The following is a 26,788-nucleotide window of genomic DNA, read 5'->3' as shown; positions in this document are numbered from 1 at the left end:
TATGTTTTTTCCCCAATTTATTGAGGTCCCAATATCACTATTTTTTTGGGAACTGGTTTTGAGGTATCTGGGGCTCCTCAGCCTTGAGTTTCAAACAGAAATTTTCAGATTCTCTTCAGTCTCATGTAGACATGATACGTGGACACATTTTAATTCGCTAACTTCCAGGACAGAGGCACAACCCAATCACCTTATCTACCACACCATATTTCTACCTGTTGGTCTGGATCTCCTGCTACATTGGTTGCACATTTCTCTAAGGACACCTGGCCAAATTCACTTTATGTTTCATCACAACAAGGCACAACTTGTGTCCAGTTCAAGCGACTGAGCCTATGGTGCTGTCAGCAGTCTCTTGCAGTGTAGCCTCATGACAATGGCTCTTCCAACCATCATCTAAGTCCAACATCAACGACTTGAGGCATGGCCTCATTATTAAAAATTTGTTGGATTACTAAACTGCTTAACTATATATATTTTTCTTAAAATGATTCTTCTTCTTCACTGCTCCTTCTTAAAGGTAACTTAGATCTGCTACAGATATTTCCTTTTCCCCTGTAAGTCGTACTGTTCTCTTCTCAATTTTGGCCGCCTTTCCTGAAGGTTAACTTACTTTTCCTGTTTCCTTTGGGCCTTTTATAAGCTCTTCACTCTGTTTGGAGTTCCCATATTAATGATTTAATACACTGTCCATACTGATATCTCTGCCTCTGTTCCTTAGGATCTATTTAATTTGAATCTGGCAAATAATGTAAAACTTTAGTCTTTTTGGTCTACAGCTCCTTGTGCTGATCCGTGTTTAAGCAGGCCGCTTACCTGAACATGCTGAGTAATCAGCCTATGCTTTGAAAGTCAACTCCTTTTTCTTATCCAAACTAAGGAATTTTATACGAAGACGCGGTTTTTTACACAAGGCCATATAGTTAACTTTTCTCCTAAATAAAACCTCATGCTAAATTCAAATGATACAAGTTAAATTGATAGTTAAATTTTAAGCGACTTCAAACACCAGCACTTTTGCTCTGTGCAAAGGGGAAAAAAGAAAAAACCCGTAAGGGAAAAAAGCTTTAAACAATTCACACGGTTCCTTATACAACAAAATCCAAGTTTTCCAGAGCAAACTGTATATTTAATGTAATTCACCGAAAAACCCAATCTCAACAGAACTAGCGTTTTGCAAGTTACCAACTTGTCATGTACGTGAGCATGTACTGTACAATTTTCTTAATTGCATTTATTGTACGCCTGTCTTAATGTCTTATCATATGTGATATGAGGAAATAGGATCATTAAAATAATATTTAGTTTAATTATTCAAAATTGGGTTTTTACCCTTTTCAATTAATTGTTTAAAGTGAAACATTTCAATGTTAGTTAAAGTAAAAGCCAATAGCTACAGTGGTCCCCCAGGACTGAACATGACAGCCAGTGTGATAAATAATTCTAATGTAATCTTTGCTCCAGCTGGGTGTCCCCCTATATTACCTTAGTTTTTCGCCCCACAGAGGCAACTTCCCCCTCTTAAAGCAGCCAAGAAGGAAGTGCACAATATGAGAGTGGTGGTTGATTTTCAGGGAAGAGAAAGAAGACGAGCTACAAATTAATTAATGAAGCAATTAACGGTCAAGAGAACATTTTACTGCCATGGCAACCATTTATGGTCGTAAACCCATAATTCAAAGGTTCTATGTAATAAATTTGAAAGCACGTTATATCAGATGGTTGTTGCTTATTGTTACCAAGATACTTTGCTCAGCTTAACAAAACCCCTTTCTTTAAGGTTGATTAACAAAAATCAGTTACAGTAGGCAGTAAGTAAAAGACAGAATTCACATTTCTTCCCAATCATATGAAGCAAGCAATAAAGAACTACCAGCATGCTTTCTCCATAAAGTGCAGAAAGAGGTAACGTGATGCACAGGCAGCATGGTAAAGAATTCATATATTACACTTACTTCTGTTCTAGTTATATTTTATGATGCATGTTTTTCATAACACAGCACTCTCTACTGGTATACTGTGGAATTACTAACTGTGGTGATCAGATTTATTTATTTTATTTTTCTTCCAGATTCAAGATATTAAGTTTTTTGTAATGAATTTTTTGTTGTAAAATATTTTTTCTAGTTGGAGGGCGGGGGTTTGCTGTCAATGGGGGGATGGGGGAGAAAAACACAAAACACAACAGTGTGTTTACAGGACACTACTGCTTTCTGCGAACAGTATGATAATAAAAGAGAAGAAATTCAGAGTTAATACTATTTAGATTAGTGGTAGTAAATTGTTTTTAGATGTAATTCCATCTCATTAAAGGCATTTTTGAAAACAACCATGTACCAACATCACTACAGAAGGCAGTATAGTTGATAAAGACTTGAGTTAATTCAAGAAGTGATCTACTACACATTCAGAGCTTCAATATGAAGAAAACAAAACAGAGGAGGGCTTTCTTAAAATCTACAATTTTACCTGATGACAGGTCATTAAGACTAAAAAAAATGCACACAAAAAGATGCCAACTTTTGTACAAACAACAATTTGTATTAATTTTAAACAGAACTGTAAAAATGCAATATTTATATATATATATATATAAAAACAGATCATCTATACCAAATAAGTGCATAGTCAAGAAAAACTGTTGCCAAGAAATCAGTTTCATGTTTTTATATACAGAAAAAGTAACATTATTAGGACAAATCTGACAATGTAATGTTATATCTTAACAGATCCATAAGTGAGCAATGTCTGCATCTGTAAACCACCACTTCTGGCTCTGGGAGTAGGGAGTCAGGGATTTCGTTGTTATTCTTCTTCATTTTTATCTTAGAAAAATGTACTCTTCTTTTGCATGTATTTATACTCCTTGAGTGCATCTTCCTGCTAATCCCTAGGTTGAAGCAGATTTACAAAGGTACTATGGTGACAGAGTGAACATTTTTAGTGATGTGAAAGGCACTACTAACTAATATTGCACATTGGCATTCAAAGCACATTATCCTTGCTCGACAGAGACAAGGTGTAAAACCTTTATACTTTATTTTACACATTCTTATACAAATTGTGTTACATGTGCTAATTCCTCTAATGTTTTAAAAGTGTGAAATCCCAGAAATCTTTTTTTCTTTATGACATGATACTGAAAATGAAAAAAACAGAATGGATTTCTATTGTAAAAACTATTTCTGGAATATAAACAAAGCTGAAATGTTCTGTCACATTTTACATACTAAATGAATAAGGAAAAATGTCGACCTTTCCATTGATTCTACTTAGACAACAGACATAATTATCTTAAAAAGTAATTGAGGAGCATTGTTTAAGCACTATGCTTACACGTAAATGTAGTCTGGAAGTAGTAAAATGGTTTAAATGAAAGCATATGTATACCAAGTTCAACTACTGATCTACTCACACAATATACCTTATATCTGGGAGAATTTTGAAATTTTTTTAACAACCAAACTTTGGCATTCAAGTACAATGTCCCAGGTTGCTTCTTGAAAAGCATCCAGAGCTGATAAGATAACCCCTCACGATCTGTTACACTGTACTGAATGCAGTGTTTTCACAATAATGCATGGATGGATAAATGAATACTAAGCAAAAAAGTATATGCAGTCTAATTGTTTACATTAACTTCATGCTGTCTTTACAAGTAAAATAATTTAGTATACAACACTGTACAGATCTGCACTGCTGTAGTTTGAACTAGTCACTCGAAATTTATAATGTTCACAACATCCTTTTCATTAAGGTTGACTTTTGTAATTATTGCTTTTTGTAAATTTTCATCTCAGTAAAAGGTAAATTTGAAACTATGAAGTATATGTCAGAATCACCGAATCCTGGACAGACAGATTAAAGCCCATGTTTAATGTTCACTCAGCCTTCTTATCACTCTTTTCCTCTACCTGATTCTGTAACGGAAAAGACAAGAAATAAAAAGCATAAACTATTACATATCACTAAATAAGTATTTAAAATGTATTAAGTATATGCACAGCATATTTTCTATTTCACTATATACATAAACATATCACAAAACATAATCTAGTAAAAGATTACCTGTAGCTTTGCATATTCCACCAAGAGTCGATCATATTCTCTAGTGATGTTATCAGTTTCCTTTCTTATTACCTCTGAATCAGCTGTTGATTTTTTTAGTGCTGCAAAGATTAAACAAGTACATATGTATCGATAAATGTACAAGTAAATGCCAGTGTGTATTTACTGTTTCAGAAGAAATGGCTTCAGCATTACAAATATGTAAAAGCGTAAGTAAGTTCAAGCCTCATTGTACCAATAACTCTACATTTACTCAATTATGTTATTGCAAAGGCATTAAATCCATCAACTGCTTTAATATGCACAGTGCCTTAAACACAAAGTAGCTTTTGTAACAGAATATCTTGATACAAAACTATTCATCTGTTAAGATCCTACATATTTGGAGCAGCAAAATGGTGTTAGAAGTAGAAACCACACTCTAATAACGTTCCGATGTGCATCTAATCCAATTCAGGGTAGCAGTCTATTCCAGGAACAATGGCAGGAAACGCCTGTGGACAGGGTGCTAAGATCACTCATGCCTGTCAACTGTCAATTAAGTAGTCTCACTGAAGCCAAGTGTGTAAACATGTATGTCTGTTAGGAACAATAAGCTGTCTTACTGAGTTGTCACATTTCTAAAACAATTCATTAAATCTTGAAGGCGGCACTAAAGGTAGGGAAAGGGATTCAAAGATCACAGGTGATCTCATTAACCTGGTCCGAAAGAAAGCTTACGATGAACTGTCTACAGTCAAACAAACAATCTCCAAAAAAAAAAACAAACAAAAAACCTAATAGACATATAAATGTGTGTCATGTGTGCAAGGAACACATTACATGCTTTAAAAATAAACATAACCTGTTATAAAAAACCAAACTAATGCAAAGGGAAAACCTTTCTGTAGCATCAGTTTAAACATTGGCATTCAACGGCATCAATGAAGGATACATTGTTGCAGGTGGTGTGTGTGCTCTCTGTTGTTCAGTGTTGCGATGATAATGTAGGAGTCGATGTAACCTTGAAAGAATTGCCAGCTATGCTTGTAAAAAAATGAACAGCAAAATATGCATTTGGAGTAAACGAGGAACCACAAGTGATGCAGATTTCAATACTCAAAACACCTGAATCAACAAATTAGCCTAAAGACACCAGTAAAGCACGGACAAGGCCACACATCTAAACAAGTAACTAAGGAAATTTAACATTACTGTCTAATTGGAAATGCAAGTATGCCATGACAGAATAGCCTCCGGCATTTTATAACATTATATATCCATAGTGCACTATGCTTATCTAAACTCTATTTGCTATTGCTATCCCATAAAGTGATGCAGTACTTAAAATGACAGAAAGATATAGCAGACAGAGGAACTTCTCAAATGTGTGGATCCAAGTAGCTGCAGTGGTATAGGTTTGTGTCTGTGTCTGTCTGTCTCTACTGTTTCAGTGCTCATTACAATGGGCAAATTAATAATTAAGCTTCAGTTACCTAATGCTACTGAGCTCCTAAAGGGATAACAGTTTTAGTCTTTTCTTTTCTCTCAGTGTCAAATCTTTTTCTTCAGTATTGTTTGTTAACCCCTGAAAACCTGATGGACTTATAAAATGCACAGACCGGAGAAATTGGCGGAGGGTGTTTTAGGAAGAAGCCCTGTGGGCGTAAGCCTTTGCAGCACAGGATTTTGCAGCGATTCACAACACTAAAATTATTATGTTATCCCAAGATGTATATTCTTATAATTGATGGTACAACAACCTAATGACTTGTGGACAGAAACTGTCCCTGAATATACTGGTGCGAGTTGATGGTTCTGTACAATTTGGCAATAGGAAGAAGCAAGAAAATCAGCTGTGCAGGATGGCTGACATCTTTAATTATCCTGTTTGCATAAGGCAGCAAGTGTTTTTTTTATTTATCCTGAATGGAAGGTATCAGGGTGCCAGTCATATTATTTGCTGCATTTACCATCCTCTGTAGTGCTTTACAGCCTTGAGCCTTGAGGAGGATTCAACACACTACTACCTTGTGTTGTGGGTCAGCGGTAAAAGATGTGATGCTGCCACTCCACTCATTAGATTAGTTAACATTATTAATCCCAAAGGGAAACTTAGAGGCACCATGTCCTAAACTGAAGACTTTGATGGTTAGCTTTGACAGTACAACAGTATCAAAAATGCTGATCTGTAGTCTATGAACAGGACTCTGGCTTACTGGTATTATTATCCACATGTGCCAGGATGGCATGAAGTGCAAAAGTTATGGCATCCTCTGTGGACAAGTTGTGATAATGCAAACTGGGGGTGATGTGTCCCAGCTCCAGCCTTTCAACGCACAACACCACGATTGGAGTCTACAGTAATTCAAAAAGCCTACTTCTGTTTTCTTCGGCACCGGGATTTCATTTGTGAGGGAAGTAAGAGAGTACAGACTTCCTCAGTGAAATGTTAAAGTTGTTACTGAAGATGTCAGCTAATTGGTTGCTACCAGTTTTTAAAAACACTGAACTTCCATCTAGACCGGATACGTTACAGACTTTAACTCAGTTAGAAATGCTCCACAGAAACAAGCAGAAAAATGGTGATGATGCACACAATCTAATGGTGGGCAGTTTGTAAAAGCAATCAAAATAGGTTTAAAAAAAAAAAAAAAAAAAAAGCAATCAAGTTGATCTGTAAAGGAAAATACACGAGACTTTATTGGACTTTAGTTTGTAGTCCATAAAATTTCTTAATACCAGCCAAAATTTGTGCAAATTACTATAACTGCTAAATTCTGTCACTAGCTTTCTCCCATACAGAAGTTTAGCCAGTTTGATTTCTTTTCCACATTCAGATTTGCTTTTCTTATATGTTTCCATATTGTTGTTATTAAATACATTACTGAATGCTTTGGTAGATGTCTGTTGTCAGTGGTGACTTAAGTTTCTTTTGCAGATTCTTTTCATAGGCACATGGTTGTCCACACATTTTTGATGAATCCCATTAGAATGTCTGCATACTTATCCAGATCTGATGAGCAGTCCAAGTTTACACAACCAAATCCGTCCTGTAGTTTATCCTGTGCTTGTTTAGTCCTTCACTGCTCCTCTTTTCTTGTTTCAGACTCTGCTTGTAAGCTGGCAGCAGAAGTGCCGAGTTAGGGACACAGTATGGAGCAGTATGCATCTTTTATTAGGGTGTAGCAGTATGCATCTTTTATTAGGGTGTAGCAGTGATCTAGAATATTAGCAGTCCTTTAGGGACATGTGACATGCTGGTAATATTTAGAGTAAATATTCCTTAAAAGTGCCTTGTTGTTCCCAAGCAACAACAAATCTGTCAGGATGTATACATTCGTAATCTATAATAATTTTTTATAGGATGTTCATTGTTCATATCGGCTTGTGGTAGAAAATAAACAGCAACAAAAAAACACCAGATAACTTAATCAAAAGATAAAATGGACAGATTGTATTATGAAACATTTGGGGTTAAAACAAAAAATTGTTTTCTTATTTTGAGAAATCAGTCCTTTCCAGTACAGTCCTTACAATTTTGTGATTACAGCATAAACTGCTTAAGGTATTATAACATGTAGCCTTAAACAAAGTGCAGTAAACAGGGTGGCAAAATCTCAAATTAGTGTTTTTGATGTGAAAATCAGCCATGTAAACCCACACATTCACAGGAAAAGGACATCATGGCTAGTAATGGTTAATTTCCTTTATATTTATAACAACAAAATGTCAATGCCTAGTATTAATATGTACATAACCAATAATACAGTAGTTTAATTAAAGAAAAAAAACTTCACTTTAAGTATCTGTGACAATTATTGCTCAAACAGAACTCAGTACTTGTTTAAGTACCTTTAATGTTTTTTTTTTTTCATTTTTTTTGCAAATCACTTCCCAATATCACATAATGAATTGTCCTCGCTGGCAAGGAAGAAGCAGAAAAGGAATTAAGAAAGCTGATCCCGGGACTATTCTGATACATACAGTACTAGTGAGTCATGGCCGTTAATGATCTAGCAAGGACTAATAATCTACTGTCTGATCTATTTGTTTAAAATACGGGTTTTTATCATCATATACAGTATTCTCATTATTACTTAGTATTACTAGGGCGCTATCTGTTTATGTTTTATTGTGCTTAATTACTTTTTCTTTTTTTTTTTCTAATTATTTTATCTCTACCCTAAACGAGACTGTTCAATATCATACCCTTGGTTTATTGTTATTGCTATTATTGCATCAAGACTTTGCTTATTCTGAACAAATTTCTAGCACCATCCCCTGGGTTTTTTATTTGGGTGTATTATCTTAATGCACTAAAATTGCTGAAGACTATATATATATTTTAAGTGCAAAATTTTTTTTTAACTATATTGGTAATAGATATCTCTATCTTTTAACCCTAAAGCGCTGCATGGGGCTTGTTTTGCTTTGGACGTGCTCTGTCTCTGGGTATGTCAGAGGACTGGGACTATGTGAAGTGGGTTTTAGCCTCACTTGGGGAGGCAAAAAGGGAGGGTGGGGGTTAAGGGAGGGAGAGAAAGAGAGCAGGCTTGATCTATACCTAATCTATCCTCTTAATCTTTATAATTATAACTACCAACGTAATAATAAGCTGAATGGCAACAACTATAGGGGAAATAGGAAATTAAGACCAAGCTGTCTCACTTCCAGTTAAGACTATAAAATGACATCAAAAACTCAGAATCAGTGTCTCCATGATGGGACAGTTAACTTCGTAAGCTGGAATGTTAAAGGCCTGAATCACAATTAAAGAGAAAGAAAGTACTCTCTCACCTAACAGGTCTAAAATAGTATTTTTACAGGAGACCCACTTACTAACCAAGGATCAGTTCCGGCTGCAAAAAGACTAGACTGGCCAAATGTTCCATTCTAGTTTTACAAAGAAAACTAGAGGTGTGGGAATTCACATACATAGAACAGTACCATTTGTAGCATCAGATGTAGTATTGGATCCTGAAGGGAGATATGTAATGGTCATGGGAGACTTATCTAACTGTAAAATGATTTTGATAAATGTTTATGCACCTAATGTTGATGATAAGGAATTTATACAAAATTTATTTGCATCCATTCCCAATCTGAACACTCATAAAGTTATAATGGCTGGGGACTTTAATTGTGTTCTAAATCCACTTTTAGATAGGACTTCCTCCACAGGGGAAGCATCTAACACGCAAAGATAATTACAAAGTTTATAACTGATCACAACTTATCAGACCCCTGGAGGTTTTTAAACCCAAATTCAAGAACATATTCTTTCTACTCACCAGTACATCATTGCTACTCAAGGATTGATTACTTCTTTATAGACAATAACTTCTTGCCTAAGATTAAATCTTGCAAATACGATGCTATTGTTATTTCTGACCATGCACCTATGATCTTGGAGCTAAAATTACTAAGCCCCATACACTCACCCGCAGATGCGCTCAACCGCTTCTATTAGCTGACGAGAATTGTACTGAATTTATATCCAAACAAATCAAATTCTTTCTAGAGACAAATACATCCCCTGAGATCTCTGCAGGAATACTCTGGGAAACTCTTAAGGCCTTCTTAAGAGGACAGATTATCTCATATCTTTCCCACAGAAATAAATCCGAAGCCAAGAAAGTAGCAGAGATAAAAAGCAAATTACTAAAATAGATGAAGAACATGCCAGACTACCAAGCGAGACTCTACATAGGAGGCAGGCTCTACATTCAGAATTAAACCTCTTGACAACTAAAGAAACTGAACAACTAATTTACAAATCCAGACATCATTACTATGAACATGGAGAAAGCTAATAAGCTTTTAGCTCAACAAATTCACAAGCAAGAAGTGCAACGCAATCTCGTAATCACAACCAACGGAGATAAAATCATCGAACACAAAAATATAATGCACACTTTCAGAGACTACTATAAATCCCTATATACTACTGAGTTTAAAGAAGACAATACACAATCTAATGCATTTCTGGATACATTACAGATACCACAAATAGACGCTTTTAGTGTGGAGGAACTTGATAAACCTCTGGCATTATCAGAATTACTAGATGCTATAAAGTCACTCCAAGGTGGAAAGCAGCAGGCCCTGATGGCTACCCTGCAGAATTTTACAAGAAATTCTCCGCTCAGCTAGCTCCCTCCTATTAGCAACATTTACAGAAGCCAGAGATAACCAATCTCTTCCACAAACCTTTACCAAGCACTAATCACTGTTTTCCAAAACAAAATAAGGACTTATTACAATGTGCATCATACAGACCAATTTCACTTCTGAATAACGACGTTAAAATACTCTCTAAAATCATAGCTAGAAGGATGGAGAAAGTGCTCCCTCGTAATATCACAAGACCAAACTGGATTTATTAGGGGCCGACACTTATCTTCAAATCTTCACGCCTGTTTAATGTAATATACTCACCAACTAAATCAAACACCCCAGAAATATTATTATCATTGGATGCAGAAAAAGCATTCGACATGATTGAATGGAAATACCTTTTACTACATTGGAGAAGTTTGGGTTTGGCCCAACATTTGTGCATGGATTAAATTACTGTATACTAACCCAGAAGCTTCAGTTTGCATCAATAACATTTGCTCAGACTACTTTAAACTAGAGCGTGGCACTAGACAAGGATGCCCTTGTCACGCTGCTGTTTGCAATTGCCATTGAACCACTGGCAATACATTGTCGAAATACTGATCAGATAAAGGGGATTAGCAGAGAAGGACTGGAACAGAAAATCTCATTATATGCAGATGATATGGTACTGTATATATCGGACCCAGAAAATTCTGTGCCTGCAGTCTTAGCAGCACTCACAGAATTTCAAAAGATCTCTGGTCTCAGAATTAATCTGAATAAAAGTGTACTCTTTCCAGTGAATTCTCAAGCATATAATATTAGATTAGATACCCTACCTTTTATCATTGCAGAACAGTTTAAATACCTAGGGTAAACATCACAAGTAAACATAAAGCTCTTTATCAACAAAATTTCGTCTGCATGGAAAAAATTAAACAAGACTTGCATAGATGGTCAACCCTTCATCTCACACTAGCTGGAAGAATTAACACTGTTAAGATGAATATTCTTCCTAAGCTCCTTTTTTTATTTCAAAACATCCAATATACATTAATAAATCATTCTTTAAGCAATTAGATTCAACAATAACCTCATTTATTTGGAATTCAAAACATCCACGCATCAAAAGAGCGACCCTACAAAGACAAAAGGCAGAAATGGGCATGGCTCTACCTAACTTCCAGTTTTATTACTGGGCAGCAAATATACAGGCGATAAGAACCTGGACACAAATAGAAGAACATACACAGGCTTGGACCGCAATAGAAGTAAAATCCTGCAGTACTTCTTTGTATTCCTTGCTCTGTGCTCCAATAAACACACATTATCGGCAATATACTAATAACCCAATTGTGCTCCACTCACTTAGAATCTGGAACCAATGTAGAAAGCATTTTAAGACGGAGAAGCTTCTATCTGTGGCACCTCTGCAAGAGAACCACCTCTTTCAACCTTCACAAACATATGCAGTTTTAATATCTGGAAAAATTTGGAATTAACTTGCTTAGACATCTTTATATAGACAACGTCTTTGCATCCTATGAACAGTTACATTCCAAATTTAACATTCCAGCTACACATTTCTTTCACTATCTTCAAATCAGGAACTTTGTTAAACAGAACCTTCCAGAATTTCCTCATCCTGCACCCTCATCCAAGCTGGAAAAAATACTGCTCAATCTCAAGGACTTAGACACCATCTCTACAATATATAAAATCATTTTACAATCCCTCCTTTCAAAGATCCAAGAGGACACTGGGAAAAAGATCTCTCAATTAATATATCAGAAAAGGAGTGGAAAGCAGCAATGCAGAGAATTCACTCGAGCTCCATATGCGCAAAGCATATAATTATACAACTCAAACATATATATCGAGCACATCTGTCTCGACTAAAACTCTCCAAAATGTTTCCAGGGCATGATCCAACCTGCAAACGCTGCAACCAAGCCCCAGCCTCACTAGGTCACATGTTCTGGGCCTGCACCAAATTAACATTATTCTGGACAAAAAATTTTAATTACCTTTCAGACAGCCTTGGACTCACAATCCCTCCTAACCCATTAACAGCTGTGTTTGGGGTTCTTCCAGATGGGTTTAAATTGGAGAAGGACAAACAAATTGTGATTGCATTCACTACACTTTTGGCACGCAGACTTATTCTGATAAACTGGAAGAACCCAAACTCTCCTCTTTTAAGTCAGTGGGAAACTGATGTGTTATACAGTGATCCCTCGCTATATCATGCTTTGACTTCGCGGCTTTACTCCATCACGGATTTTATATGTAAGCATATCTAAATATATATCACGGATTTTTCGCTGGTTCGCGGATTTCTGCGGACAATGGATCTTTTAATTTATGGTACATGCTTCCTCAGTTTGTTTGCCCAGTTGATTTTATACAAGGGACGCTATTGGCGGATGGCTTAGAAGCTACCCAATCAGAGCATGTATTACGTGTTAAATAAAACTCCTCAATGATATACGATATGCTTCCCGTGCGGTGCTTGATTGTTTGCTTTTCTCTGTCTCTCTCTGACATTCTCTGCGCCTGACGGAGGGGGTGTGAGCAGAGGGGCTGTTTGCACAGAGGCTGTTTGCTTAGAAGATACGGACACTCCTCTAAAAAATGGCGCTTTATTTTGGTGCTTCGGCATACATATTGATTTTTTGATTGTTTGCTTTTCTCTCGCTCTCTCTCTCTGACATTGTCTGCTCCTGACACGCATTCTTTGAAGAGGAAGATATGTTTGCATTCTTTTAATTGTGAGAAAAAACTGTCATCTCTGTCTTGTCATGGAACACAGTTTAAACTTTTGACTAAAGGGTGTTATTTCATGTCTAGAGGGCTCTAATAATGATAACAGTGTGGGAGAGTTTATAAGGGCTTAAAATATATAAAAATAACCATACAAACATATGGTTTCTACTTTGCGGGTTTTCATCTATCGTGGGGGGTTCTGGATTGCAACCCCCGCGATCGAGGAGGGATTACTGTACTATTTGAAATTGGAAAAAATCAAATACTCAGTTAGTGGATCCATACAAACTTTTTTTAAAACATGGCAGGATCTAATCAGTAATATTTTAAAATAAGCTCATAAAGCACAGAGAATTTATTAATTTAGGTATGTTTACAAGCCTTAAATTTCACGCCATTTGCTCTCTTTCAGGGGTGGGGATCGATTTGTCCTTAACTCAATTTTTCTTTTTGTAAAAACTTAATTGATTTGTATGGATTGCAACAAAATGAATAAAAAAAAAAAAATGATGGGAAGCGAAAAGATGAAGGCCTGAATTTAATAAATAACAAATCTGTTAGGCATTAATTGACTTGTTCTACAGAAAGTTTATTTTCATCATTATACATCCCACTGCATAAGTAGGATAAACTCTGAATCACACAGAGTTTACATTATTAACAGAAACAAAAAAACACATTAACTCATTCCCACAGTAATATTATTAGGTTGGATTTATTAGGATATACAGTAGCATTGCTGAATCTTCAACTTATTCCTAACCTACAGGTAGAACTACGTCAACTCTTCCAGCTAACACATTTTATTCTACCCATGGAAATGGAAACTATCATGTAATGAGCAATTAGCAATGATACCAAACAGGCAATTGACTTTCTTACTAATTATGTACCTTGTGATGTTTTCTCCAGTTCGGTCTTAAGCTTCTCTACTTCATTTTTCATCATGTTGTGTTCTGCCACAAAGTTTGTGTCTCTTACTGTGACTTTTCCAATTTCTAAAGTCTTTACCAAGGCAAAAAAGAAAGACATGCTGTGAAGAAACTTAAAAATGTAGAATTGGACTGTACCAGTTTATTAATTTAAAAAAGTATCCTAATGCAGCCAATTCAGAAAGAAGACTGGTTCTTAACAATGTATTCACATTTAAAGCTAGCAACTAGTAAAGGTCAGACATGTTACTAGAAGGCAAATATAGCGCCCTCCAAAATGCTTGGGACAAAGACACATTTTCCTTGATTTACCACTCTGCTATATTGTATAAAATTGCAAATCAAATGATTCAGATGTGATTATTGTGCATATTGTAGACTTTTAATTTAAGGGTATTTGCATACATTTCAATTACAAAATGTAGAAATTTGTAGTAATGTAGAAATTACATGTTTTATACAAAAAAAAAAATGTTTGCACCATGTGAATTTTGAACTCTTCTGAAATGCTGCAGGATGTAAATAAATACAATGCTGCCAGTTAGCCAATGTGATGCCTATTAACACTTGACAAAACTGTAGTATTTACCTTTCTTAAATATTCATTTTCCTCCTTGTATTTTTTGATGGCTTCTTCAGACATCTCAGCTTGAGTCTTTAAAACATGTCTGGTCTCTTGTGTATTTGCTAACAGTGTGATAAGAGTCACAACACGCCTAAGCATCCTAAATAATGGAACAGTTATAACAAAAATATCAATATCAGTTGGGTTTTTTAAAATGAATTTGGAAAATAAATATCCACTAACAGCATCCAAAACTGAATACCTTCACATTTCAACCTCACACACAACAATTTATATACAGTTTCTGAATGGTTGAAGCAATTTTCCTAACAATGTAAAACAGTACTATATACAATTAAGTGATAAAAAAAACTGAAATCAATTATTCAATAGTAAACAGAAGAGGGTAGTCAAGGTTGTCTTTAAAATTCTCCCTGGTAGAGGTTTTCTCCTGGCATGTTGGATCATACAGAAACTAAACAATTCTTAGAGTTTTGGGCTAATTCACTCCATAACATAAGGTGAATATCACTGATTTAGCAGGTTACTACCACCGGTTTTGTTTCAAGAGGTTCTGCAGAAAAAAAAATGTTTTGTTCAATTTCCTGGCAATATATCTCCACAAACTACCTGCCTCTCTCCAAAATGAGCAGGAAACAGCAAATTGTGGATATATATTGGATTAGCCTTAAAAGAACACACATTTGTAAACTGTGTTACCTATCACTGCTATTAAATATGTTTCTACCCTTCAAAACACTATCCATTTAAAAGAACTAAAAACTAGCTCCAAGAAACCTGCAAAGGAGAAAAAGGCAAACTTTTGAAAAGCCATTCAAACTGAAATATATTTACAACCAAACAATTTGTCCCGGGAGTGGCACAATGGCGCAGTGGTAGCGCTGCTGCCTCGCAGTTAGGTGACCCGGGTTCGCTTCCCAGGTCCTCCCCGCGTGGAGTTTGCATGTTCTCCCGTGTCTGCGTGGGTTTCCTCCGGGCGCTCCGGTTTCCTCCCACAGTCCAAAGACATGCAGGTTATGTGGATTGGCGATTCTAAATTGGCCCTAGTGTGTGCTTGGTGTGTGGGTGTGTTTGTGTGTGTGCTGCGGTGGGTTGGCACCCTGCCCGGGATTGGTTCCTGCCTAGTGCCCTGTGTTGGCTGGGATTGGCTCCAGCAGACCCCCGTGACCCTGTGTTTGGATTCAGCAGGTTGGAAAATGTATGGATGGATGGACAATTTGTCCCCAGAAGCACAGGTCCAAAATGCATACAAACTATAATGAGACATCTACATGGACTGTGTGTTCCTTTTGCGAATAATTGTAACAAGAGGATAATACAACTGGCACAAGACTGAAGGTAATAGCTAGAAAGGGTTGGATCATAGTGAAATAACGCTTTCATCAATCAAACTGAGTGGGAGTACCAGTTACTGCAAGGCAAATCTTTGGCCTGTGAGTAAGGACTAGCAAATGATTTAGGCAGGAGAAATGAAAAGACCTTTAACTGATAAAAAAAAATACCTCCTATGAGGAAAGAAAACAACATTTAGTTCTGATTTAAGTTCTAACAGGCATTTCTATTACTTTTGAGTGAGGGTGGGCCAAATGGACCCTACAGTGGATAAAAATGTAATAACTGAAAGATCCATTGTTTACTGGTACACCTGGACAGCTATCACTTATTGGAAGACCACTCAGGTATCAAAATAGGAAAAAATACGCTCTGCTCCACCAGAAACAACTGAATGATGATATACAAAGATAAATGGCTAGTCATTTGATACTACTAAGGAAATGGTACTGTTTAACTGCATTAAGCAATAATTATCAAGTAAGGTATCAAATACTTCAATATCTGTGGCTTTACCCGGCCAGGATGCCTGGATGGTGGAAGGATCTTATTTGGCCACACTGCTGGAAAAAGCCTGTTGGGCACCTGGTGTCCTATAAAAAGGGGCTGGTCACCAGAAGTCAACGACCAGAAGTCAACGGCCAGAGTCGGGAGAAAGAGGACAAAGCCTGAGGAAGGAGTGGAGGTGGAAGGACTGGCAGCAAAGAAGGGACTGTGTTGTGGTCTATGCCTTCTGTACTGTGTTGAACTGAGATATTAAACCACGTGCTGTGTGTGGCAAATTAGTGTCCTGCCTATGTGTGTCAGGATTAGGGTGGCTTTACATAGCATTGGGCTTCACAATCCACTATGTTTGAAAATACTGTAGACAGAAACACCAATATACTTCCATCGTCAAAAATAAGCTATGCATTTACAAAAGCTTTTTATAAAGTAAGTCCTACAAATGAACAGTAAATGGCCAGCTTGGTAATTAGTAACATTTTGTTTTAAACCAATTTAGCAATATGGTTCATATACCTACTGTATATTAGTGAATGTTTTTATTCATTTTTTGAGTACACAAACCAGAATGTGTTACTATTTTTACTTACTGATTTTTTTTTTATTTCATTTTTTTTTATAGCTGGAGCACAAGTAGATAAGTGATTTGCTAAGGGTCACATAGTGAGGTAAATAGCTTTTCACTTGAATTTCCTTAAACACTGAAGCCTTGTAGGTAAACCTGCCAATGGCTATTTAAAGAAAACAGAGTCAACCTTGTTCTAATTAGTTTTGATTGTTTTAAACAATTGATCAGTAATGGAAAAATGCTTCCTGCCTAGACTGTATTTAATGCGAGACCAAATATTCTCTATAGAGTTTAAATCTAAACTCTGACCAGGCCAAAACATGCTACTGATGCATCTGTCCTCAAGCCACCTCTTTGTGATGTTTGTAGTGTGGACAGGAGGATTCTACTGGTGAAATAACTTCTAATTGTTCCTCCTCTGAAAACAACTTTTCAACCTTGGGACACACAGCCTTTCTGTAATATTCTCTTGTCTTCAGCAGCATTAATCAACTATTTACAGTGAACTAGTTTACCAGTACCAGAAAGTGAAAAGGCTCCCCACACCAAAACCACACTTCTTACATGTTTAACTGTGGCTGAGATGCATTCACTATTATATTTCTCATCAGCCCTTCAAAGACATCTCTCTATTATTACTGTGCAAATTAAACCATGATTCATTACACTGAATAACTATGATAAACCACACTGCATCCAACTTCATGTACTCTGCCAAAAACTGAATTACATACTTGATGTTTAATTCAAAACTTATCTTAAAAATATAAAACCAGCAAGAGACAAGCTTCTCATAATTGTCCTTCCAGAAAGAGTCTTGTTGCCTCAGGTCTTAAATTTTTCAGACACTTTTTGCTGTATTTTTTTCTGTCATTCAGGACCATACATTTCAGAGGCTGGTCCCTTTCTTAGGTGGGCCACTTCTATGAACATCAGCAGTTGTGCCACAATGTTAATCTGTTTCCTTAATAGCAATTGCATAAATTGGGATTTTATCAATATTTAGTGACTTGTAAGTTTCACAATAGCCATTGGCAGTGACTGACAAAGTCCAGTTATACGATTCCTGATAGCGATCCCTGCGTGGTATTTTATCACACGTGATTCCATTTAGAAGCTTGTTAATAAACCTTTGATGAGCTGCATCAGGTGTGCCTAATCACTAAATAAAGACTTCTAATTTTTTCAAATCTAAAAACAGACACATTATTTTTGGAGATATTGGTACAATCCAGATGTGTTCATCTAAATTTTAAATGACATATTTTAATCACTATAGTGATTTTTGTGTACAAAGAAATTACAAAAAAGAATTTCCCTTGTTTCAGCTTTTTTTTTTTTAAACAAAACTTTGCCAGCAAATGATGATATATGAGCTCTCAAGAAGGTATAGTAGGTGCTTTAATGTGCAACATTACACAATGTAAATTAGTCAAGTAACTATTTAAAGAAAAAAGGCTCCAAGACAATTTTTTTTGCTTTTGTTTTACTTTACTACAATAAAATACTTAACATCTATCATGATTAATATTAATATTACCTGTTTACTAGAATTATTTTGTCACTATTAGGGGTGGGCGGTATGACTAAAATTCTATATCACAGTATTTTTCTAAATTATCCCGGTTTCATGGTATTCGACGGTATTTTTTCCCTGTGCATGAGTGGATGTTAACCACATTTTCCACTGCATTTACTGGCTAAGAATAACCTAATCCACTGTCAAGAGTATTGTACATTGTACAAAAAAAAACATTTTAATGTGCACACTAGTATTAATACAGTTTTGCATTGCCCCATAAAGTGATAGTTTTCAAGGGGGTGGCACTATATGAGAAGGCATCACATTGCATGACAGATGCAGTCAAAATATAGAACCTTTTTATTGAACAAATTTTGCAAAAACAAACTATAATTTTGACAACATATTTTCAACCATACAAAGAGGCATTTCGACTTAGTAAAATACCCAGAAGCGCTTGTCAAAAATTGTATTGCACCGAATATGTCTTAGAAAAGGAATAAATAGTAAATATTTGTTGTAAACCAACTACACTTTCTGTTAATATTAACAATCTCTGTCCACTGACACGTTAAAGTGACTTTTTAAACAACTTTCATCATTAAACTGCATAATATTTAAACTAATAAATAACAATAAAATAAATAATAGTATTATTACTGATAGTTGCACTATTACTTCAAGACTTCAAGCCCAAGTACATTACACAGTATTTACCAAATTAAAATAAAATAAAACAAGTGCAACTTGGTGATGACATCTTTACCAACTGAACCATCATTTAGGCAAACTGCATTAATATGGACCTTGCTTCAAGCTAAGCTATACTGGGAAAAGAAAAACAAACTATATGTTGAGAACAAAGTCAACATTTCCACTTTATTCTCACCGTTTATGCTGAGATTAAAGTCGACATTTCCACTTTATTCTCATAGTTTACTTCATAATTAAAGTAGAATGTCATAAACTAAACTTCTTCCTAAAATCAATGTTTAATCAATTACTTAATTTATCCCGTCATAAATTAATGCAGCACATTAAATGCTTTGTGTTACGTTCCCCGAACCAGTGGTTAATTGCTACGCTTCTTAAACTGACTTCCTCCGCACTAAGAGAAGACATCAATCACCATACGGAATCCATTCACTTCATGATATTCCTGCTTTCTGAAAATTTAGAATACTAAGATAAATACTTGATATCATTTTCATGATGAAATGAATTACAGCAGGCATTACACATGCATGGTAGTGAGGCGGTAGTGCTGCTCCCTCGCAGTAAGGGGTCCCCAGGTGTATATTCAGTGTAGGGAACTTTATGGCAGGTGTGATGAGGCTCCAAAAAACTGGATGTATGAATAGCTATCGCACAGGTTTAACTTAAATATTGTGCAAATGTTGGGTTTCTGATCTGCTGGTCGGAGACACAAAAACAGAATTCAATGCTTGTTCTTCTGAGCGGGCTATCTTTATTGCATGCATGCGGTCTCTATCTGATGTACCAAAACCGTTTTTCTTTCCTTCCTTTTTCTTTCACCACATAACCAATAACCACACGATAAATGTCTTTGTGAAATTAAAACTAGTTATAAACTTAGCCCACGGACTGTTCAGAACTTTAAAAATATCTTCGTTATACATGTTTAATTATGCCATCCATTCAGAGATACGCCCATCTCTGAACGAGTCGCCAGCACATCACAAGATGAATACAAGCAAAATATACACTAGCAGGGTCAATATAGCACAATAAAACCCCACGTCCTACATGACTTTGAAAGGAAACTGAAGCACGCCGAGTAAACCCACCAGAAAAACATGCAAATGCAAGCCCCCATATGATTAATGCATGCTTTAATGCATTTCACCATGAAAATTATATTAAGTATTTATCTTAGCATTCTAAATGTTCAGAGAGCAGGAAGATCATGAAATGAATGTATTCTGTGCGGCGATCACTGCCGTTGCCTCCTCTTAGTGCAAGATGAAGTCAGTTTAAGAATCACTTAACACAAAGCATTTAATGTGCTATATAACTTATGACGGGGTTTGAGAAAATCTAGTAAATGAATATTTAATTTTACGATGAAGTTTAGTTTACAATGGTCTACTTTAATGACAAATTACGAGAATAAAGTCAACATGTCGTCACACTATTACACAGTACCCAGGTACATTCCACTGTATTGAAAACAAGTATAACTTGGCTTGCAGTATTATCCAGTAGTATAGAAACAGTATTTACACATCTGACCTTTTAAAACTAAAGTTATCTCCAGGCGACGGACGTGACTCCTTTTTTTTGGCAGAAGTTCTTCTGTTCATCATGTTCAACTTTACTTTTAGTTCAGTTTCGGAATGCTCTCTGTCCATTTTCACCGTGCGGCATACATAACCTACCGCCCACTATTTGGTGGTGTAGCAGTGAAAAAGAGCCCTAGTGCAACAAATCTGTGTTTAGCAGTGTAGCAGTGAAAAAGGTCCCCACTTGAACAGTTTCCCGCTGCGCCACGTTCCGAACGTCGTTTAGGCAATTTAAACCGGTGTTGCAGTATAAGAAAAATCCATATCATAAAAAAAAAATAAAAAACGGTTTTCGGTATGAACCGGTATACCGCCCAGCACTAGTCACTATAGATGCTAGTTTGCTGTGCAATATTTTAAGTTATTTGGAAAGATATTTTAAGTTTAAAAACTTAAATGTCACTAAATATATGTGCATGTATTTTTGGGGTGATTGTTGTTCTTTTTTTACGTTTTTCCTTGCTTTGAGGCATTACTGAAATGATGGTGCAGTATGCAGAATTTTTTTGTTTGTATGTATGTATGTGAGCTTCCGTTTAAGAAAGTACTTTGTCCTGTTTAGTTTTTTTTACTGCTATTAAGTCTGATCAGGACATAGTGCTGCCTGTTAAAATTAAACACTTTTAAACTATAAAGACTCATTATCAGACATTTTGTTATGAGAAAATTAACTTCTGAAATACCACCAAGTGCCCAATTAATGCTATTAGATTGAAGGTAAAATGTTTGACTCATTCACTAGAAATAAGTAGGTTCCTGTCTGTTTGACTTTCATATGGGGAGACATTGCCGTCTTATAAAAGACACTTTTATACATCAAATATTAGATTTAAAGGCAGATATTCCACTATAACAATTAAACAAAAAAAATATAAGATCAATAGACAGTCCTATTACCTTTATCCTATCTGAAGTGATCAGATTCTAAAAACCATTATATTACTGTACTCTATATATTATCAGAAACTATATAGACTAGCTAAAATATAGGCTCCCAAAGAAGACATATTAAATTCTGTTATGGACCATTCATCATCAGGTACAACAATTATCTTAATATCTGAAGTCTTCTTCATAATAAACAATACTCATTTCTTTTCTCTGTGCATCACATCCACACATTAATTTATCATTTCATTATTGACAACAGCCTGCTGCCTTCACTCAAGTCTTATAACTGTTATACTATAGTAATCTGTCAGCATACTCCATTTACTGGAACTCTTGACATTGATAGTTATCACCTATTGTTATGAAGATGCCCTGCTCACCAACCCCAGGGAGTGCTATCTCCTGGCTGAGCCGCTCAAAGGGCATCGGAGCTCCTCAGTTAGAGAAAGCAATTGTATTTAAAGAGATGGTAAATAGAAGAGTATGCAGGGCGTGGGTGGAAGAAAATCAGTTACTTGAGTATTTCACTACAACGGTCTATTTTAAATACCAATGAATAATAAAATATATTAAAAAAATAAAAGTAAAAAAGTAAAAGTAGACGTAAAAAACCAAATATACCATAATAACCAATTCATATGTTATATGGGATAGTTTTCTCTTTTCATTTATTGGATGATTCCATTTGTTCTTGATTTTTATTATATGCAACTCTTTTTTTGTTAATTTTCTTTTTTTCGACATTCATTATCAGCTATTGCTACTCTTTTTCGATCACCATCTAAAATTCAATGTTCTTGAATAGATATTTGCTTTTCTACTTTGCCTTTATAACCAACTGCGTTGAACAGCGAGTCAGCATTTAGAGTTTCACAGGGTGGTATGGAGAGAGGATGTGTGCAGTTGGAGTAATGATTGGGTGAGCGGTATGGAGGGGAGTGGTCAAGGCTGAATAACGTGGACATGACAAAACGTTTTTAATATAAAAGAAAGAAAAACATTGTGCAAAGGAAAAAAACTACAAAATGTATAAGCTAAAAGAAAAAAATAATCATTTAACAAAACAGTTTCTACTTACAGCCACCAATTTTAGCTATGTGCTCTAATAATTTATTATATTCTCACTTCTATTTTTGGATGTGACTGTTACAAAAATTTAAAAAAACAAAAATGTAATTTCTTTGATGAAGTAAATAAGTAATTAAAAGTATTAAATAAATACCCAAATACACCTGAATATTACCCCTCTTTTGTTGCTTTTTTTGTGAAGCACCACTATTCTGTTAAAATTTCTGTTCAGTTAAAATTTAACTGGCAGACTTAGCAGTACCAGAAGGTGTAAAGGCTCCCCACACCAAGACCCCTATCCGTACATGTTTAACTGTTGTAAACTAATTCTGTCGTTAGCAATATTGTCACCTGTGATTATTTTATTGTACTGATCAATATGTACTGTATTTTTGAAACACTACTGTAAATTTTGCACGCACAGGGAACATTGTGATGGTACGTGCAGTGCTATATAAAATAAATATTGATTAAATGAATAACAAAGTTGAGATTCTAAATACTTACCTATTTAGCTTGGCTGGATGATGTTCAGAAATTCTTTATTAGATTGTTAGTAACATTTTATTGTTTATATCTGACATACTTACAGCCAGAGAAAAAGAGAGAAGCCAGAGATATAGAGATTTCTCTGGGCTCGGAATAGCTTCATATGGAGGTGATCAAACATATTTGGATGGAGTTTAGTTTCTTTGTTAGCTTCAGCCCCAGAATACTTTCTTACTTCTCGAACAGCATCTAGAGATAAAGAAATGTATATTCTTTATTTGTTAAACTTAAAATGATTTATCCATCCCTAACAAAATCTACTTAATGCTAGACAGTATCAAGGAGAACCAAGGCAACAATGTAGGAGTAAACCTTGAATGGAACTCCAGCTCAATGCAAGGCACAGTCACTCCCATAACCAAATCAGGTCACACAGAGTCGTTAACTTAAACTGCACAGCTTTGAAATGTGAAAGAAAAATCAGAATACCTACTTTCTGCAGACAGTTAGGCTGCAATTTCTACTGTGTTGCCAGGAGCAGTCAGGCAGCAGTGCAAACCACTGTGCTGCTCTTGAAATAAATTTAATAATATAAATTGATGTGTTGTAATAAATAGTTCCTTATGTATGAAAATTAAAAGAGAAACAGGCTGGAGACTGAGGCATGGCAGGATTATTTTAGGAGAACAACTCCTGCCAGATTCCAGAGAAGCCCTGCACTGTTCCTTATAAAGAAAATCTGATTTTATATTGTGTATAGCTGAATTTAAACTCTTTATCTGAGAAACTAAAAGAAAGGTAATTTTCCCATCACTTTTTTAAGACTGTTCAGGGGTGTGCACCTTGAAATGAGCTGATAAAGTCTGGCTATGCTACCCATATCTTTCTCCTTACTAGCCAGTATGTACAGTATATTATTCAAGCACAGAAACTGATGGAAAATTAAGGATGATAGACAAGTTTCTATTAACAAAATTTCTAAGTTGAACATAGAAAAAAAATACGGGGAGACTGAAGATGACTTTGTATTTTTTAAAGGATGCCTACACATTTTCAGTATATACTGTAGGTCTTTGAAGGTCCGGATATCCAATGACTTAGTAATAAATACTATGTTGCACAAATAACACAATATTTGCCTTAAAGTATTTCCTGTATTGAGCGGTTCTATATTTTAAGTGAGTGATGCACCACCAGACTGCTTCAAAACGGACAGTAGTTATTAATGATTAGGTAATAATAAGATTTCCAAGGCTAACCAAGTATGTGCTGTTCCATTACTTCCTTATTCTATTCATAATCTAAAAGCACAAATACTCACTCCATAGGTATGTTTAAAAAAATGTATTTGTAAGGAAGGTTTATATGAAGACTATGCAAAAGATGTGGTCCTGCAAAGGCAGGGTACCCCAACCTGTGTGTCAAAGTCATAGGTTTTATGTACAGTATTTTGCCAAAACATTTGTTTTAAAATGGACAGGAATTAGGTCATTACTGTTGACTCAGTGACACACATTCATCAGATTGCAAAACAGATTTTATCCTCAGGAGCTATTGCTAACCCTTTTAAAAAACAGTCAAAGAAGCACTTTTTGAGTATTTGAGCTCAACATGAACCCAGCTAACACCATTGATAGCCACAGTTACAGAAGAGTGAGTGTTCCCTTGAACGTTTCACAACCTAAAGGAACAGTTGAGTAAGCAAACTGTTAAGCAACAGTGGAATACCGGGCATGAACATACATGCAAGAACCCACATTAGTATGTAGCTCTTCAGACAGAACATAGTAAGATATTATTTTTAAACATTCAATGACAAAAGAGATTATTTTAAAAGAATAGTTCACCAATTGTTGTTCATTGCCAAATGCTGAATACTTTAGAAAATGATTTGTGTTAAACTGGTTTTTGTGATAAATGATGCCCGAAACTGGAATATCTACAGAGCACCTCAAATCTTGCCTTTTGGGTGCTGCTCAACATCTAGCACAAATACTGAAATTATTTTATTACAACTGTGAAAGATTAAGTTAAAGACTTTCTTCCCAACATGTCTACTTAAAAATAAATGGAAACATTTACAACTGTTTTGAAAAAGGTAACATAAAATTAATGGATGAGGCACATTATAATCATAAGACATATTTATGAAACACTCAAGAAACCAGTTCACCATGAGAGACAGCAGGATTGGTAGAAGTTCTAATGCTTTGAATCACAAAGCACATAGAAAACATTCAATATATATAATTCTTGAGTCCTTCTCAAGTTTACAATTGGAATATTTTCATGAATGTTAGTAATACAAGTTTTAACACAGTTCTCATCAGAAAATATTTGAAGAGATTTAAGCTAAGTACCTTTTTCAAGAAAAAAATACATTTACAGTTCAACTGTTGCAAAGTGTACTACCTTTATTACCTTTCATTGGACTATAATTATGGTTTTCACCTGAAAAAGACTATAGAATACGGTACTATAATTTTGCTATCATCCTATCCAATTATACATATGAAGAAATATGCAGTATCTTACCAATAAATAGAACAATCAGTACAATAATCATTGTAAGGAAGCCTTTGTTCCAATACGGAGCTATACATTCCCAGATCCTAAACCTGAAAATTTTCTGCCACCTGCATAAAAAAAAAACATGCAACATTCAATCAATGAGCAAAAAGAATAAATTACATTTGCTATTTTATCCTTGATAATGGTCACTCACTAAATTTAATAAAAGCAAATAATTTTCTTTGTGCTTTTAACTGCAATAAGTGTTACCATTGTATGTCTGTGTATTATCATTGTACCTTTAAGAAATATTATGCACTAATACCTTCTGAAAAATAAAAGTGGGAATTAATACTATGGCTATTGAGTCTTCATCATGAAGATTAAAACTCGCGGGATAAGAGTGAAGAAGATGGGAGGGAGCCACAAGAAATCAAAAGGGTAAAAAATGTCTTGAGTGGTTACAAAAACAAGTCATCTGACAATGTTAGAGATTATTGTTCTTTCATTGTTTGAAAAATTTGTAAAATGTTTTTAAGAATAAATTTAGTTTCTACTGTTCTGTTTTTAATATGTGTATGTGAACACTTGCAAAATAAAACTGTCAGATGGATTAATGTGACTAGCAAATGAAGAAGTGTAAATTATTAAAACAGGTCTGAAGATGTCCTTTATTCTGATGGCTCTTGTAAATTCCCAAAGTTATCTTTCCATTTTGTACATGTTAACTGCACTATATTCTTAACAACAAGTAACAATAAATAAGATTACTGGACTGAAAGGTAGCACAATTTTGATAAATTTTGGAAGCCACTGATCAAAATGGTGAAAGATGTGCCTTTCCTTTTAATGTAAATGATTGCTTAATCAGTGACATATGCAAATTTGTTCAACACAGGTAAGCAGATTCCAACTTATTGAAGGTTACTGCTATCTGGAGGAAAATGGGCAAGATTTATGTAGATTTGAGAGCAGCTGAACAATGGGCATCAGATATGCTGGCATAAGTGTAGCCAGAAAGGCAGACATGCTGGAGTTTTTATAGTGCCATGGATGCATGCATAATATGTTATCATCCCAAAAACATCTAGGCAACGCTTGCTCTGGGGTTAAAAACAGGCTGTTAAAAATAGGAGCTTCGCTAGGTGATAGAATTAATCAGTC

At 35.3% G+C, this 26,788-nt stretch overlaps 1 protein-coding gene across 1 annotated transcript in view; it reads right to left on the bottom strand.

Annotated features, from left to right (window-relative positions):
- Nucleotides 1–2,652: 2,652 nt before the first annotated feature.
- Nucleotides 2,653–26,788, bottom strand: part of bcap29 (B cell receptor associated protein 29) — a 35,668-nt gene continuing 11,532 nt past the window's right edge. Inside the window, exons 3-8 of the mRNA XM_039761200.1 lie at nucleotides 25,649–25,749; nucleotides 23,215–23,362; nucleotides 14,440–14,575; nucleotides 13,812–13,923; nucleotides 4,069–4,169; nucleotides 2,653–3,920 (exon numbers count right to left, since the gene is read on the bottom strand). Coding sequence (XP_039617134.1) covers nucleotides 3,882–3,920; nucleotides 4,069–4,169; nucleotides 13,812–13,923; nucleotides 14,440–14,575; nucleotides 23,215–23,362; nucleotides 25,649–25,749 — 637 coding nt within the window. The 3' untranslated portion in view covers nucleotides 2,653–3,881. The remainder of the gene's footprint in view (nucleotides 3,921–4,068; nucleotides 4,170–13,811; nucleotides 13,924–14,439; nucleotides 14,576–23,214; nucleotides 23,363–25,648; nucleotides 25,750–26,788) is intronic.

This window comes from Polypterus senegalus, chromosome 8, assembly GCF_016835505.1.
Source record: "Polypterus senegalus isolate Bchr_013 chromosome 8, ASM1683550v1, whole genome shotgun sequence".
Classification (NCBI taxonomy): Eukaryota; Metazoa; Chordata; class Cladistia; order Polypteriformes; family Polypteridae; genus Polypterus; species Polypterus senegalus.
This window is presented reverse-complemented; position numbering and strand designations above follow the sequence as displayed.